Source organism: Saccostrea cucullata, unplaced genomic scaffold (genome assembly GCF_032062105.1).
Source record: "Saccostrea cucullata isolate Sc308-1 unplaced genomic scaffold, CSIRO_AGI_Scuc_v1 ctg2320, whole genome shotgun sequence".
Taxonomy (NCBI): domain Eukaryota; kingdom Metazoa; phylum Mollusca; class Bivalvia; order Ostreida; family Ostreidae; genus Saccostrea; species Saccostrea cuccullata.
In genome coordinates, this window is record NW_026924929.1 from 205,754 (window position 1) to 219,283 (window position 13,530).

General features: G+C 33.8%; 1 protein-coding gene across 1 annotated transcript; it reads left to right on the forward strand.

Annotated features, from left to right (window-relative positions):
• Positions 1–967: 967 nt before the first annotated feature.
• Positions 968–10,943, forward strand: LOC134267643 (uncharacterized). The gene is made up of 5 exons (XM_062749851.1): positions 968–1,033; positions 1,238–1,654; positions 9,451–9,731; positions 9,880–10,082; positions 10,204–10,943. Exons 1-5 carry the CDS (start codon positions 968–970, stop codon positions 10,941–10,943), a joined length of 1,707 nt encoding a protein of 568 aa, XP_062605835.1.
• Positions 10,944–13,530: the final 2,587 nt, after the last annotated feature.

Below are 13,530 nucleotides of genomic sequence, written 5' to 3' on the forward strand. Positions count from 1 at the left end.
GCAATAACAATGTGTTGAGAACAAATTATCTCCTCTGTTTTATTAAGTAAACTAAAAAAAATGGGTCTATCATAATTTGGACCGTATATATCTATCAGTTAAAAAGGTAAGTCTTCAATGAGGACATGTAAAATAAGATAATTTCCCTCATTATCCTTGCAACTCGTTGCATATTTTTACTTCACAATTATTATTAAATAAGATAGCAACTCCTCTTGAACTGGATTTAAAAGAACTAAAAAAAAGCTTTATACCCCCACTGTGTTCTTATCATGTCCTCATCTTTTTCCACAAAATGTGTATCTTGAAGAAAAGAAACATTATATTTCTTAGCTTTCAGATTTTTGAAAACATCACTTCTTTAATGTGTATCCCCCAGGCCTTGGCAGTTTACTGACAGTATTTTTTATGCTATTTTCCATAAATGTCTGTAAGATGATAGGAATAATGCTGACCCCTAGTTGTCGAAAATACATATTTGGAAAAAAAGTTGAAAAAAAAAATATGAAAAAAGAAAAGCCTCTTGTTGTTGATTATTGGGGGGGGGGGGTTGAATTTTGCCAAAAACTTTTTTTTAGTTATGATGATAAATTGGAAGTAAGCACATTTATAAAGATTAAAGATGCTAACGGATTGTAGAGAATACTATGCACAAAGACTTTTCTATTTAACAGAGATAAAGGATACGATCATAGAAAGTTATGATTAAAGTTTAATAACTTAAACAATAACAGTTCTTGTTGGGGCACTTTATAGACCACTAAGTTCATCACCTGAGTATATGGAGGAAATGTACAACCAATTAGACAGTTTATTATTTCAACACAAGAGGTCAGTGCTATGGTTTGGAGGTGACTCTAACCTACCCGACATAGATTGGTCAATACAGTCTATAAATGGAAATCAGTGCTTATCTACTATTAACCATCGCTTCTTAAAGTGCACACTCAACTGTAGTTTAGACCAGATGGTTGACTTTCCAACACGCCATTCATCAACTCTGGACCTCTTCTTGACTAACAGGCCATCCTTAGTGAGTAGATGTGAAACTGACCCAGGGTTAGCTGATCATGATATCGTCCATGTCATATCTAGTGTCTCTCCTAAACGTGTAAAACCAACACCACGTAAAATCTACTTATGGAAAAGAGCTGACCTATGTACCATCAGCATGAATTGAGAGAATTCCGTGATAATTTTCTGGAACTCCATTAAGACCAGCCTTCTTTACATCCAGGAGGATCACATTCCCTCTAAACTTACTTTTACCCGCTATAGCCAACCGTGGGTTAACAATGCTGTAAAGAGGATAAGTAGACAGAAGAACAGAAGTTTTAGAAAGGCTAGAAAAACAGGGAAGAAAAAAGATAATGATAGATATCAAAGACCAAAGAAAGAGGCTAAAAACACCTGCCAGAGTGCTTATAATGAGTATATCAAGAACATCATCAGACCTGACGCATCTTCAAACCCTAAGCGGTTTTGGAGTTTCATTAAAGGAAAAAGAACAGAGGCATCAGGAGTTTCATCACTCAATGATAAGCATGGAGTATTAATATCAGACAGTGAGAAGAAAGCAAATATCCTGAATGGGCAATTCTTCTCAGTTTTCATCAAAGAGGAGAAAATCGACAACATTCCTGATAAGGGCCCTGTAGCAACCTCTAATGATAAAACGCCGCTTAATGATACAAATAGCATTAAGCGTTGCAATTGCAACGCCTAATGCCATAAATTATTGCATTAATAGCTGACATTATCAACCGCTTATGCTAAATCGCCGCTTAATGACAGAATTATATCATTAAGCGTCACAAATGCAGTGCAACATCAACGCTTAATGAAACAAACAAATATCGACATATTCGACGCTTAATGATACACACTAGTGTATCATTAAGCGTTGCAGTTGCAACCCTTAATGATATAAAATTTAGAAATCGCTTGTAATATCTAAGAGAAACACACATCCACCTTTCCTGAACAATGAGATATCACTTTTCAAAATATTTATATATGCCCTTGTGCTATAGAAATGGTAATTATTGAAGTTTTACTGTGTTTTCTATCTAGTCAAGGGAATGTCTTTAAGCCCCGTATGTTTAAGAGACAGACAGTCAGATAGCTGGAAGAAAGATGTACAATTAAAGGGATAAATAAAATGATATTCAAATCCTTTAAAAGAACAATCTTTTTGTTACTGAAAATACAGAAGCAAACAAGCAATAAAATTCCTTTTAATTTGATACAATGATTTTAATACTCAACTTAAAATATATAAAATAAAAAGAATATATTTAAATATTCCAAACTTTGTATCTTAGATTTGATACAGCTTAACACATGTCATTGTTAACGTTTCAGATACGCATGTACGTATCGAGAAATAAATATATAATTTTCACTATAATTGTATTTTTAATCTGCTTCGAATCTCCAAATTTTCAAAAGGAGAGACATCAATATTGATAATTAATGTTTAAATATATAAAACACAAAGAATACAAATGAATGCAATACATTGAATAATATTTTTTTTTGAGAAAAAGGTTCATTTAATGCAGCCCGGAGGACCGGGCTGCTCTATAAGTTTAATTGTTGGTGTATGGGGATTGGGGTGGGAGTAGTTATTGAGAATTAAAGGTTTTCTAAACATTGAAAAGATTGTTAGTCAGGATGTTCTTTCCCTTTATAAATAACGAGATACATAACATATTTACCTCCATTAAATGAATCTTTAAAAATATATATGTTTTTAATATTTAATATATAAAGTTGCTTATCATTTACTATCGAAAAAACGACAGGTCCCTTTTTTTAGAACATTGAATTTTACTTCTCGCATAAAAACGTACTCTGCACAATTCGTGTTTTTATATTCTAAGATTGAAAATTAAATACATTTTTGAATATAGGTGATGCATGTTTCTATGCTCAATTTATATTTTATGCAGCCAACATTTACTCGAGGAATTGAAGTTTGAATGGTATCGTTTTTGTTTGATATTTATCCGACTTTAAGTTTTCAAAATATTCGCAACTATCGTCTCCATCATTTAGACGCATGCCTTTTTCACACATATCGAAGCAGTTTGATGATCAAGACTCATTTCCATTGTTTACTTTATATATTTCCCGGGCGACAATTGATGGTTACATCAATGTTTTCTTGTCCTTTGTTATTAGTTTTACTTGAATACATTACTGAGGCATGATTATTTTAGAATCAATTTTGAAAACTGGTACATAATTACATATAATTATCAAATTATAAAAATCATGTCGAATGAAGTTGATGAAGCTGATTTTTTTTTAATTCTAAATGACGCATACTTCATTTTGTAGTATATTCGCCTGTCTGTCAGTAAACATTTTTTCAAAATGCTACTCCTCCTGCAGTTTTGGTCTGATTTCAATATAACTTGGCACACAAGTAGACTACACTAAGATACTTATTTTCTGTATCGGTTTTTGATTTCTGTGAACGGTGTTGCCTTTACTAAAAATAGAAATAATATAATAAAATGCTACTTATCCAACATTTTTGTCTGATTACCAAATAACTTAGCTCACATGTAGACCACACTTAAAGATATCTGTTTTTGATTTCGATGAACGGTGTTGACATGGTTACTAAAATAGAAATTTCTGTGAAATACTTTCAAAATGCTAATCCTCCTACAGTTTTAGTCAGATTGTAATATAATTTGGCATGCAAGTAGACTATATACTGGCATACTTTGTGTTTTTGATTTTGTTGATTGATGTTGCCATGGTACCTAAAATTGAAAACTCTGTAAAATTTTATTGAAAGCTATTACTAAAGTTGTAGTTTTATTGCAATCTTGCCACAAAAATAGACTTAATAAAGGACCATCATTCTATTTATTGCTTTTGTTAAGTTTTAAGCCCCAACTGCTACTTTTTTCTTCCTTTATTATAAGTAAGTACAAACGAACAGAGCTACAGTCTCGACAGAGATATATCTTTTCTTGCGATATATAAGACTAAGTTTACATCTGACTAATATTATATGAAATCGATTTTTAAATGAATAGTTCTTTTTTCGGTACAATAGAGACCCTCTCTATTAATGCATGTACTAGTATTCATTTCTTGTTCATTATTCTTTTAGAGAAATGGTCCTGTTCCTAAAAAAATGTTGGAACCCTTTTTCTGAATCTTAACCTTAAAATATAATGAAATATTGAGAATAGGAATCAAAACATAATTACATCAAAGTTTCAAAGTCTTTACTATTGTTAATTAAGTTCCAAAGTTTTCACTGTAGTAAATCAAAGTTTTAAAGTTTTTACTATATCAAATCAAAGTTCCTAAGTTTTCACTATTAATAGTAATTTTAATTTTCTAAATGTTTACTTTGGTACTTTAGTACTATAGATAACTGTAGTATGTTTTTAAGGATATGTTCGTTTTGTTTTTATCCCAGCCGTGAAAAAAAACTCTAAATTTCAGTTTGTCGTCCAATGTAACATCACTGACTTTCTCAACAAAAAAACAAAAAAAAAAGCCGATCAAACTACGCTGTAGTGTAATGGAAGTTTTCAATTCAAGGAGAAGTAATGAGACAAAGTATGTTTGTAAGCGTCGGGATGGGATGGGGTAAGGGTTATTTACATTAATAAATATTTTATGTTGGGTAAGGTAGGATTCTTCTCACATTTTTTGTATTTAAAAATTAATGAAATTTTCACAGAATCAAGAGAACAATATCACTAAGTGCTGGTATCAGTGAGATTAAATTTGACCGTTTAATATTAGAGGCAATGTCAGGTCAAGGACATTACCTTTTTCCTGGACATTAAGGTCATACGACAAATTTCCTTAATAATATGTTTTGTATTTTAGTCTCTTCTTATCCTGCATTTGTCCTACTCTATATGTATAGAATCAGATGAGCTAGTGACCAAGTGGAATCAATTTAACATCTAATCATGTAGCGCCAAGAATGCCATGCCTTAAATACCAATCAAAGTACTGAAAGTACTGAATCGAGGTGACGTCTTCCAGTAAAATGTGAAATTCACCCCCAAATACATGTAACTAGCATATGCAAAAACATTTAATCTAGGAGAAACCCCAATGAAAATCACTGTAAAGAAAAGAGTGAGCAACACGACTATGCATTTTGTAACTAATTTGATGTATAAAATTTGAACTATAGTTATCCTTAAGTACCCGTCACCATAAGAGGAAAATATCTCGCATTTCTCTTGAAATTATATTTTCATTTGTTTCTTGTTACACAGTAGCTGCTGATCTGTAGCTCTTCGAAAAAAAAAATCACAGCTACAGTCCCACTAATTGAAAGAGAACTTTTTATTGCACACACAGATATGCGCGGTTTCTCGATTTACTAGAATTTTACCGTGTTTTTAATCTGTCATCTCAAAATATTACTAACCGTGTGTTCCTAACATACTTGAGTATTCCTTCAACATATCGCCTATTTATACTGCAATTTTGGTTTGCAAGATAATTCCGTCCAACGCACTTCGTGCAGATGTCAACAACGAGAGTACTTCGCAGAGGAGTAAGGAATTTTTAAAAAATGTATCTTTTTTTCAATTGAGGTAAGAATTTGGAGGAACTATTCCAGAACTAAGCACAATCTTTAGTGCGCAACAAATATACAGTTTTTTTTCAAGGGATGGCACTGTAGCTCTCCGGTCTGTCAAAATATTTTTTGGAAGAGTAGTTACACAGTAATAAGGATGAACATATTTAATGGCATTAACAATAAAGTGCACACACTGGGTTTACAAGAAGCCACTAAATAGAATGAGTAACCTGCTAGTATCATTTTGTCCAATGTATCCTTCCTTTGTCACCAGGGTCCACTTCAATATGCAAACGTATTAAAGAAACCCCCATGGTAAAACTTTTCATGAACTTTGTTTCAAAAAGAAAATAATGAACGTGTCATATATTTTTTAAATTGCAGCATGCAGGCTCTGGGGCCATAAAACTTAGATGAGCTCACTCTTGATCTCGGTCTCACTTTTCTACAAATACATGTTCAAGTTAAGTTATTATTTATAGGCAAAAGTAATTAGATCAAAAGTGCCCGGAAGAAGGAGACAGCATTTATCATTGATGCAGCTAGTGTCTAATGCAATCAAAAGCCCTCTCTTTAGTATTTTTTTTTTTGCAAAGAGCAAGCCCAGTTTGACATTTTAAAGAAACGTTTAAATTATGCCTTTTAAAATTTCCAAATAGTAGATTAGGGGAATTAGGGTGATTTTACTGTAGTGTCTTTAGTGCATGTCTCTATCTACAGCATAATACAATCATTTTAACAATAGAAACGATCTACCTTCGGTGTGACATCGATAGATATTTAGCTGTGTTAACGTTGCGTCTTGTTGTGTATAACTTGTAGCAATGTAATTTTTCATATGCAGAATCCTAAATTCTAGAGGAGTTCCGACCGAGTATTCGATGACGTTATTAGCATGCACCGAAATAGGTACAATGATAGCAACAATCAGATTTATAAGATCGGGACGATGTTTTGCGTTCTAATTAGTTTTTTTTTAATGAATTCAGAAACAGAATAGTTGACATAACTTCGCTTTTGTGATAATTTACGGTGATTTGCGAAATTAACTTCGTTTTTGTAATAATTTACGGTGAATTTTGGAGCTCAGTGGGGACTTTTGCGCCTCAGACGCCTCTATGTTAACCTCAAATTTATTTAATTGCATGTTTCAATTCAAACAGAACAACTCTTCCTTCTGTTTTGTTTTAGTGTATACTGTTCTGTTCTCTCACTTGTCTGCAATCGACGTTCAATACACATACATGTAGGTCACGATATCTACTCCAGCCAGTTAAATAGTTCAGAGCGTAGGGATACTTCATATCTTATTCCCACTCAGGAACTTATATTTATTATATGTAAATCCAAAAAACACTACTTACTGCTTGGAAATTAAATTGAATACATTGAAGACTTTGTTTTGTGACTGAAATTCTGGTTTTAATACATGTATAATCAGAGGACTATATTTCTCAGAAAACTGATAAAAATTAACGTTTTAATTTTTCCAATCAATCTTGCAAGTGCTATTGTTTACATATTAGCAGCATATCTCTGATTTGATCCTTGCCTTCTAAGGTATCATATATTAACAACAAGATTACTGATTTATTCCGAAGAGCGAAGATCAATAAGAAAATGCAAATGGTAGTGATCACAGGGGTTCGCCATTAAGATATAGAGCAGCTATCGAGGCTGACTTACGTCACCTCGAAAAATCAAGCATGGCAAAGCATTGCACTTTATGTTTGGAATAATAAGAAACAATAATTTCTTATATCATTCAAAAGTGGTTAATTCTATTCCTAGCTAACTAGAAAGATTTCAGTCTGTCTCCACTGCAATTATCAGTAAATAATGATCTATTTCGGTAGGCATGTACCATTTATACTCGCCTGTTAGTCGGTTCTGCTTATAAGTCTGAAATTTAGACATTTTTTTCACTCAAGGCTGACGTTAAATCGCGGAATGTCCCTAACAAAAAATACTATAGAAAACTATATAGTTTACTATAGTTTAATATAATTAACTAGAGAAGCAAAGTAAAAACTTTGAAACTTTGATTTGCTATAGTGAAAACGTTGGAACGTCGCAAACCACGGTCAAAATGTACGATCCTCTCCCATTCTGGCTGTAGTTGCATGAGACGAGAATATTTTGTAGCTCATTAAAGAATTAACCACTGCAAGTAAAGCATAGTTGGACCTTTCATGCGACTTTTCAATACCCATTCGCAGTGAGCGAAATACTTCTGATGAATACTAGTATTAATAGAGAGGGCCTCTCTTGTACCGTTTAAAAGAACTATAAATTGAAATCTATTTCATTTTGATATTAGTTAAATGTAAACGTAGTATTATATATCGAAAGAAAAAAAAAACTACAAATGAAATATGCGTCATTTGGAATTTAAAAAAAAACAGCCTCTTCAACCTGAGTCAATATATATATTGTAATTTGATACATACTAGAATTCAAAAGTGATTCTAAAATAATCATGCAACAGTGATGTATTCATATAACACTGCTCAAAAATAAAGCATAAATGAACCTTTTTCTCAACACAATATATATTATTCTATGTATTACTTGTATTCTTTGTTATATATCCTTAAACATAAGTTGTTAATATTGATGTCTCTCTTTTTCGGAATTTGGAGAAACGAAGCAGATTAAAAATACAATAGTGAAAATCTCGATGCGTATATCTGAAACGTTAACAGTAATATGTGTTAAGCTGTATCAAATCTAAAATACAAAATTACGATAAAAATATTCAAATATAATATGCATGTATAAATATTTAAGGTTGACTATTCAAATCATTGTATCAAATTAAAAGGAATTTTATACATTTATTGCATGACAGTGAGGGAAATATGAAGACTTATTCAGCCAAGAAAATCATATTCCCCGAGGGCTTCGCCCGAGGGGAATATGATATTTCTTGGCTGAATAAGTCTTCATGTTTCCCGAACATTCATGCAATGAATTGTTTATTATACCGAAACAAGCAAAACCTTTGAAATAAACATAAACTTTCAAATTCGGCACTGCTCTCAAATTCTCAAATTCTCTTTCATTGTTAACGTAAAGGTTTGTGACGTCAGGCTATTGTGACGTCTACTACTCTCGGGAGTTTTCGTTCAACTAACGAGAACTTTATTACGGGAAAAATCACTAGGTGTTCCGAAGAGGTGGAATATGATGAAAAGCGTGCCGACGACGGGAATTTAATATGAAGTTTTACGGCCCGATCACGTGATAACCTAGAACCAATCAGATAACGCGTTGTGTAGAATATTTATAATGAGGTATAATAATATTGCTTGTTTGCCTCTGTATTTTCAGTAAAAAAGATTGTTCTTTTAAAGGATTTGAATATCATTTTATTTATCCCTTTGTTTGAATCTCTTTCTTCCAGCTATCTGACTGTCTGTCTCTTAAACATACGGGGCTTAAAGACATTCCCTTGACTAGATAGAAAACACAGTAAAACTTCAATAATTACCATTTCTATAGCACAAGGGCATATATAAATATTTTGACAAGTGATATCTCATTGTTCACGAAAGGTGGATGTGTGTTTCTCTTAGATATTACAAGCGATTTCTAAATTTTATATCATTAAGGGTTGCAACTGCAACGCTTAATGATACGCTAGTGTGTATCATTAAGCGTCGAATATGTTGATATTTGCTTGTTTCATTAAGCGTTGATGGTGCACTGCATTTGTGACGCTTAATGATATAATTCTGTCATTAAGCGGCCATTTAGCATTGGCGGTTGATAATGTCAGCTATTAATGCAATAATTTATGGCATTAGGCGTTGCAATTGCAACGCTTAATGCTATTTGTATCATTAAGCGGCATTTTATCATTAGAGGTTGCTACAGGGCCCATCACTATTCCAGGACATGAATGTTATCAACATCAGTCTGGTGGAATTAGGAAACTCCTTGCCGGCCTAAATCCATACAAGGCCACTGGTCCTAATAATGTCCCATGCAGATTACTGAGGGAGTTTGCAGACGAGATAACTCCAGTATTCCAACTACTCTTCCAGGCTTCAGTTAACCAGGTTACAATACCAGCTGATTGGAAGTCTGCAAATGTAGTTCCAAACTATAAGAAAGGGGACAAAGAAAATCGGAGAACTACAGACAGGTGTCCTTGACTTCAGTTACATGTAAACTTCTCGAACATATCATGGTCAGTAACATCATGGGCCATCTAGATACCAACAAGATCTTGCATGATGCACAACATGGATTCAGGAAACTCCGCTCTTGTGAAAACCAAATCATGTTAACAGTACAGGCTCTGGCCAAAACATAGACAACAAGGGACAGACAGATGTCATACTTCTAGATTTTTCAAAAGCTTTCGACAAGGTCCCCCACAAACGCCTCCTGTACAAGTTGAGCTATTATGGGATTAGAGGCTGCCATCTGCAATGGATAGAGGACTTCCTAACTGGACGCATCCAACAGGTTCTATTAGAGGGAAAAACATCAGGTACAGCTGCTGTAAAATCTGGAGTACCGCAGGGGACTGTCCTGGACCACTTCTATTCCTTCTTTTTATTATCGACCTTCCAGATCATGTATCCAATATTCAACGGTCCGCCTATTCGCAGATGACTGTGCCCTATACAGAGACATCAAAAATGAGGATGATGCTGCACAGCTCCAGAAAGATCTAGATGGACTTCAGAGATGGGAGAAAGAATGGATGATGGAATTTCATCCTGGAAAATGTCAGGTCTTACATGTTACCAACAAAAGAAAGGTGGTAAACGTACCATATGCCATCCACGGTCATGTCCTCGAGGTAGTTGAAACAGCTAAATACCTGGGAATCTACCTTCATCAAGGCCTGAAGTGGAACCACCACATTGACACCATCGCAAAGAAGGCCAATCCCACCTTCGCCTTCCTGAGACGCAATCTACACCAGTGTCCATCAGAAACAAAGGCCCTATGTTATCAGACCTTAGTGAGGCCCATCTTGGAATATGGGAGTACCATCTGGGATCCTTACACCAGGGACAGTATTGGCAAATTGGAGATGGTCCAAAGACGAACTGCCCGTATGGTAACATCTAACTACAGGACAACTAGCAGCGTAACAGACATGCTACAACAGCTGCAATGGACATCTCTTCAGGAGCGACGTGGTCAAGCAAAAGCTGTTATGATGTACCGCATAGTGTACCAGCTCATTGACATTCCACCACTCCTCCTGTTTCCAGCCACAACAACCAGAGGAAACAGCATAATGTTCCTGGTTCCTTATGCCAGAACCCTGGTGTACCAAAAATCTTTTTTTTTTCCGGATGGTATCCTTGTGTGGAACTACTCTCTTCCATCTCCCTAGATAGCTTCAAATTGAAGCTATCCAGCCACACCACCCGACCATAAATCCAATCAATCTATTTTACCTGCACTGTAAATATATATTTTTTAATTCACCTTGTTTTCCTTGCACCACCATGCGCCAGTACGTTATATCAGAAGTTCTGATTAGTACTTATTGGAAGAAGAAGAAGACGAGAAAACTCTGGTTTTAAACAAATCATAACTTGACTATTTTGTATTAATTAGATAATGTATATTTGTTTGATATTATGCAGATTATGTGCATAGATTCTCCCATTGTTATGTGGTATCTAAGTCCAATATTAGATTTTCACATATTATGTTCACACCAGGCAATACTTGCAATGAAAAGAAAATTGTTTACCAAATGCGAAAAACAAAACAGGAAATACCACATTTAAAAAAAAAAGCTGGAAGAATTGGGTAAAAAATAGATATTCCGGAATATTTCAATAGACACACCTGATGTTTACACTGTTAAAGGTAATAAGGTAATTGGTAAACATATATTGCCCCAAAGAAAAACGTTTTCCCTCAATTTCGGCGGAATATTTGTATAAAACAGTTACGTGCACAAGAAGATATGGTGTCCAAATGACATCTTACTGTAATTAAAACCCATTTTAAAAATCGAAGATCATCCATATTGTTTTAGGGAACATTGTGAAAATTTGCTATATTTTCTACCAAGTGTTCATTTTATCTAAAACAGATCAATTTGATTTTTAAGGGAATTAGATTTTTAGGTTTATATTTGTTATATTAACAAACTGCTGGCATTTCTAAATGGCCTAAGTTCTTTGTACCTTGAAAACAATGGTGACGTAAACATACACCGTAGATATTAAGACGAAACTCGAGAATGAAAAGAAAGGAATATGTTATTTTAATTTTGTAAAGACTGCATGAAAATCCTCCTTCTACATAGAGTCGTTTTAGTGGAATAACAAGACCCTGGAATACTGTATCTGTAACCCTCTGTACATGTACTCAATGAATAGGAGGAAGTATATATTTTACAGTGTCCGACTTTCGTTTGTCATGTGTTTTCATTCGTCGAAAACATCATCCTTGTAAAAGTACTGACTTTCAATTAATATTTAGTTTTCGTTCTATATGATGTGACGTTATATTTCTGTATATATTCAATAAAATATGATTCTCTTTTTCAATTAATTACCTAAGACATTTAAAAGTGCAGAACTAAATTATTCACAGGATCACGTGTTTCTGTAGAAAACTAGAGGCACAGCTAAGCACAGGCGTAAGTAGCTTTATTCAAATATTTTCCCCTACAAATAGATTCTTTGAGGTTGAAATTTGGAAGTATACATATTATGTCGCTAAATAAGGTTGGCAATTTAAATAGTACATGTCATCAAATTGAAACTACATTTTTAAGTAACTTTTGCGTAATTCATTTTCAAAAAAGAACAATTTTCATATTTCATTTTAAAAAATGATTCTGAAAATTATCAACCAAATTTTATATTTTTTTCTTCTTTTTTCAGGAAGTAGGGAGCTTGTATCAAGTCTTCAGATAAAGGTAGATATTGTCTTTTGTACGGCACTTGCAAAATGTGAAGATAAGTGATCGATCGTGTAAAGCATGTAAACAAAATGAATGTTGGTTGTAAGAACCTTAAGAAACACCAGGGGATAGGATTAGTGCTTAGGACGTTTTGTTTGCATACGATAACCTAAAATATTGCGTATGAAAGCTGATATGTGTTCGTTATCTTCAAAATTTCTATGAAAAGTGCATAAAAATTTGTCAAATAGACATATCTTTTCATCATTTGATTATTTGTTAAATGAATGGAGAAAAAAAATATTGCATAGTCTTCCTCAGTGTATATTTTGTTAATATGAATAAAACATATGGAGATAGAGAAAAGCATTCAAAATTTAAAGTCCATTAAAGCAATAAAAATCGGAAGCAGAGCCAATTCGGGCCCCTAATACATCACAGGTGGACTCAGATGCCATGGAGGAGTGAGCATCCCCTGTAATCATGTCACATTCACTGTTTGCTGCTTTGTCATTATGGTCAAAAGAGGGGGAAAATTAGACAATTTGGTGTGTATAAAATGATCTAACAGGTAGTGGGAAAAACGCTAGTCAGCACTATCAATGTTGTTTTTGATTTGCTATTTTCTTGATAACATTTACTATAAGGATATGGAGATAACGAACAGTATTCAATATCAAAATCTATAAAACAATACAAAATAGTAGCAGAGCTAACACGGACATCCGAACCATCAGAGGTGGGATCAGGTGCCATGGAGGAATGCGTATTCCCTACTCACCGGCCACACCCACCGTGTGCTCCTTGTCATGATCGGAAAATAACTGAAAAATCCGTCGTCAATTCAGTTTATAAATAATGGACAAACAATTAGTTTGACAAACGTCAGTCAGCATTTAACTCAATGATGCATTGCAGTTGTTGACAGGTCATTGTATCGACCATAGAACATACAAAATAATGACTTTAAACAGGACTGCTGTCATTCTTGTTTTATCAACTTGCTTGCCAAAAATTTACATCGTTTTAGAAATGTTCATAAGTAGAGCATTCT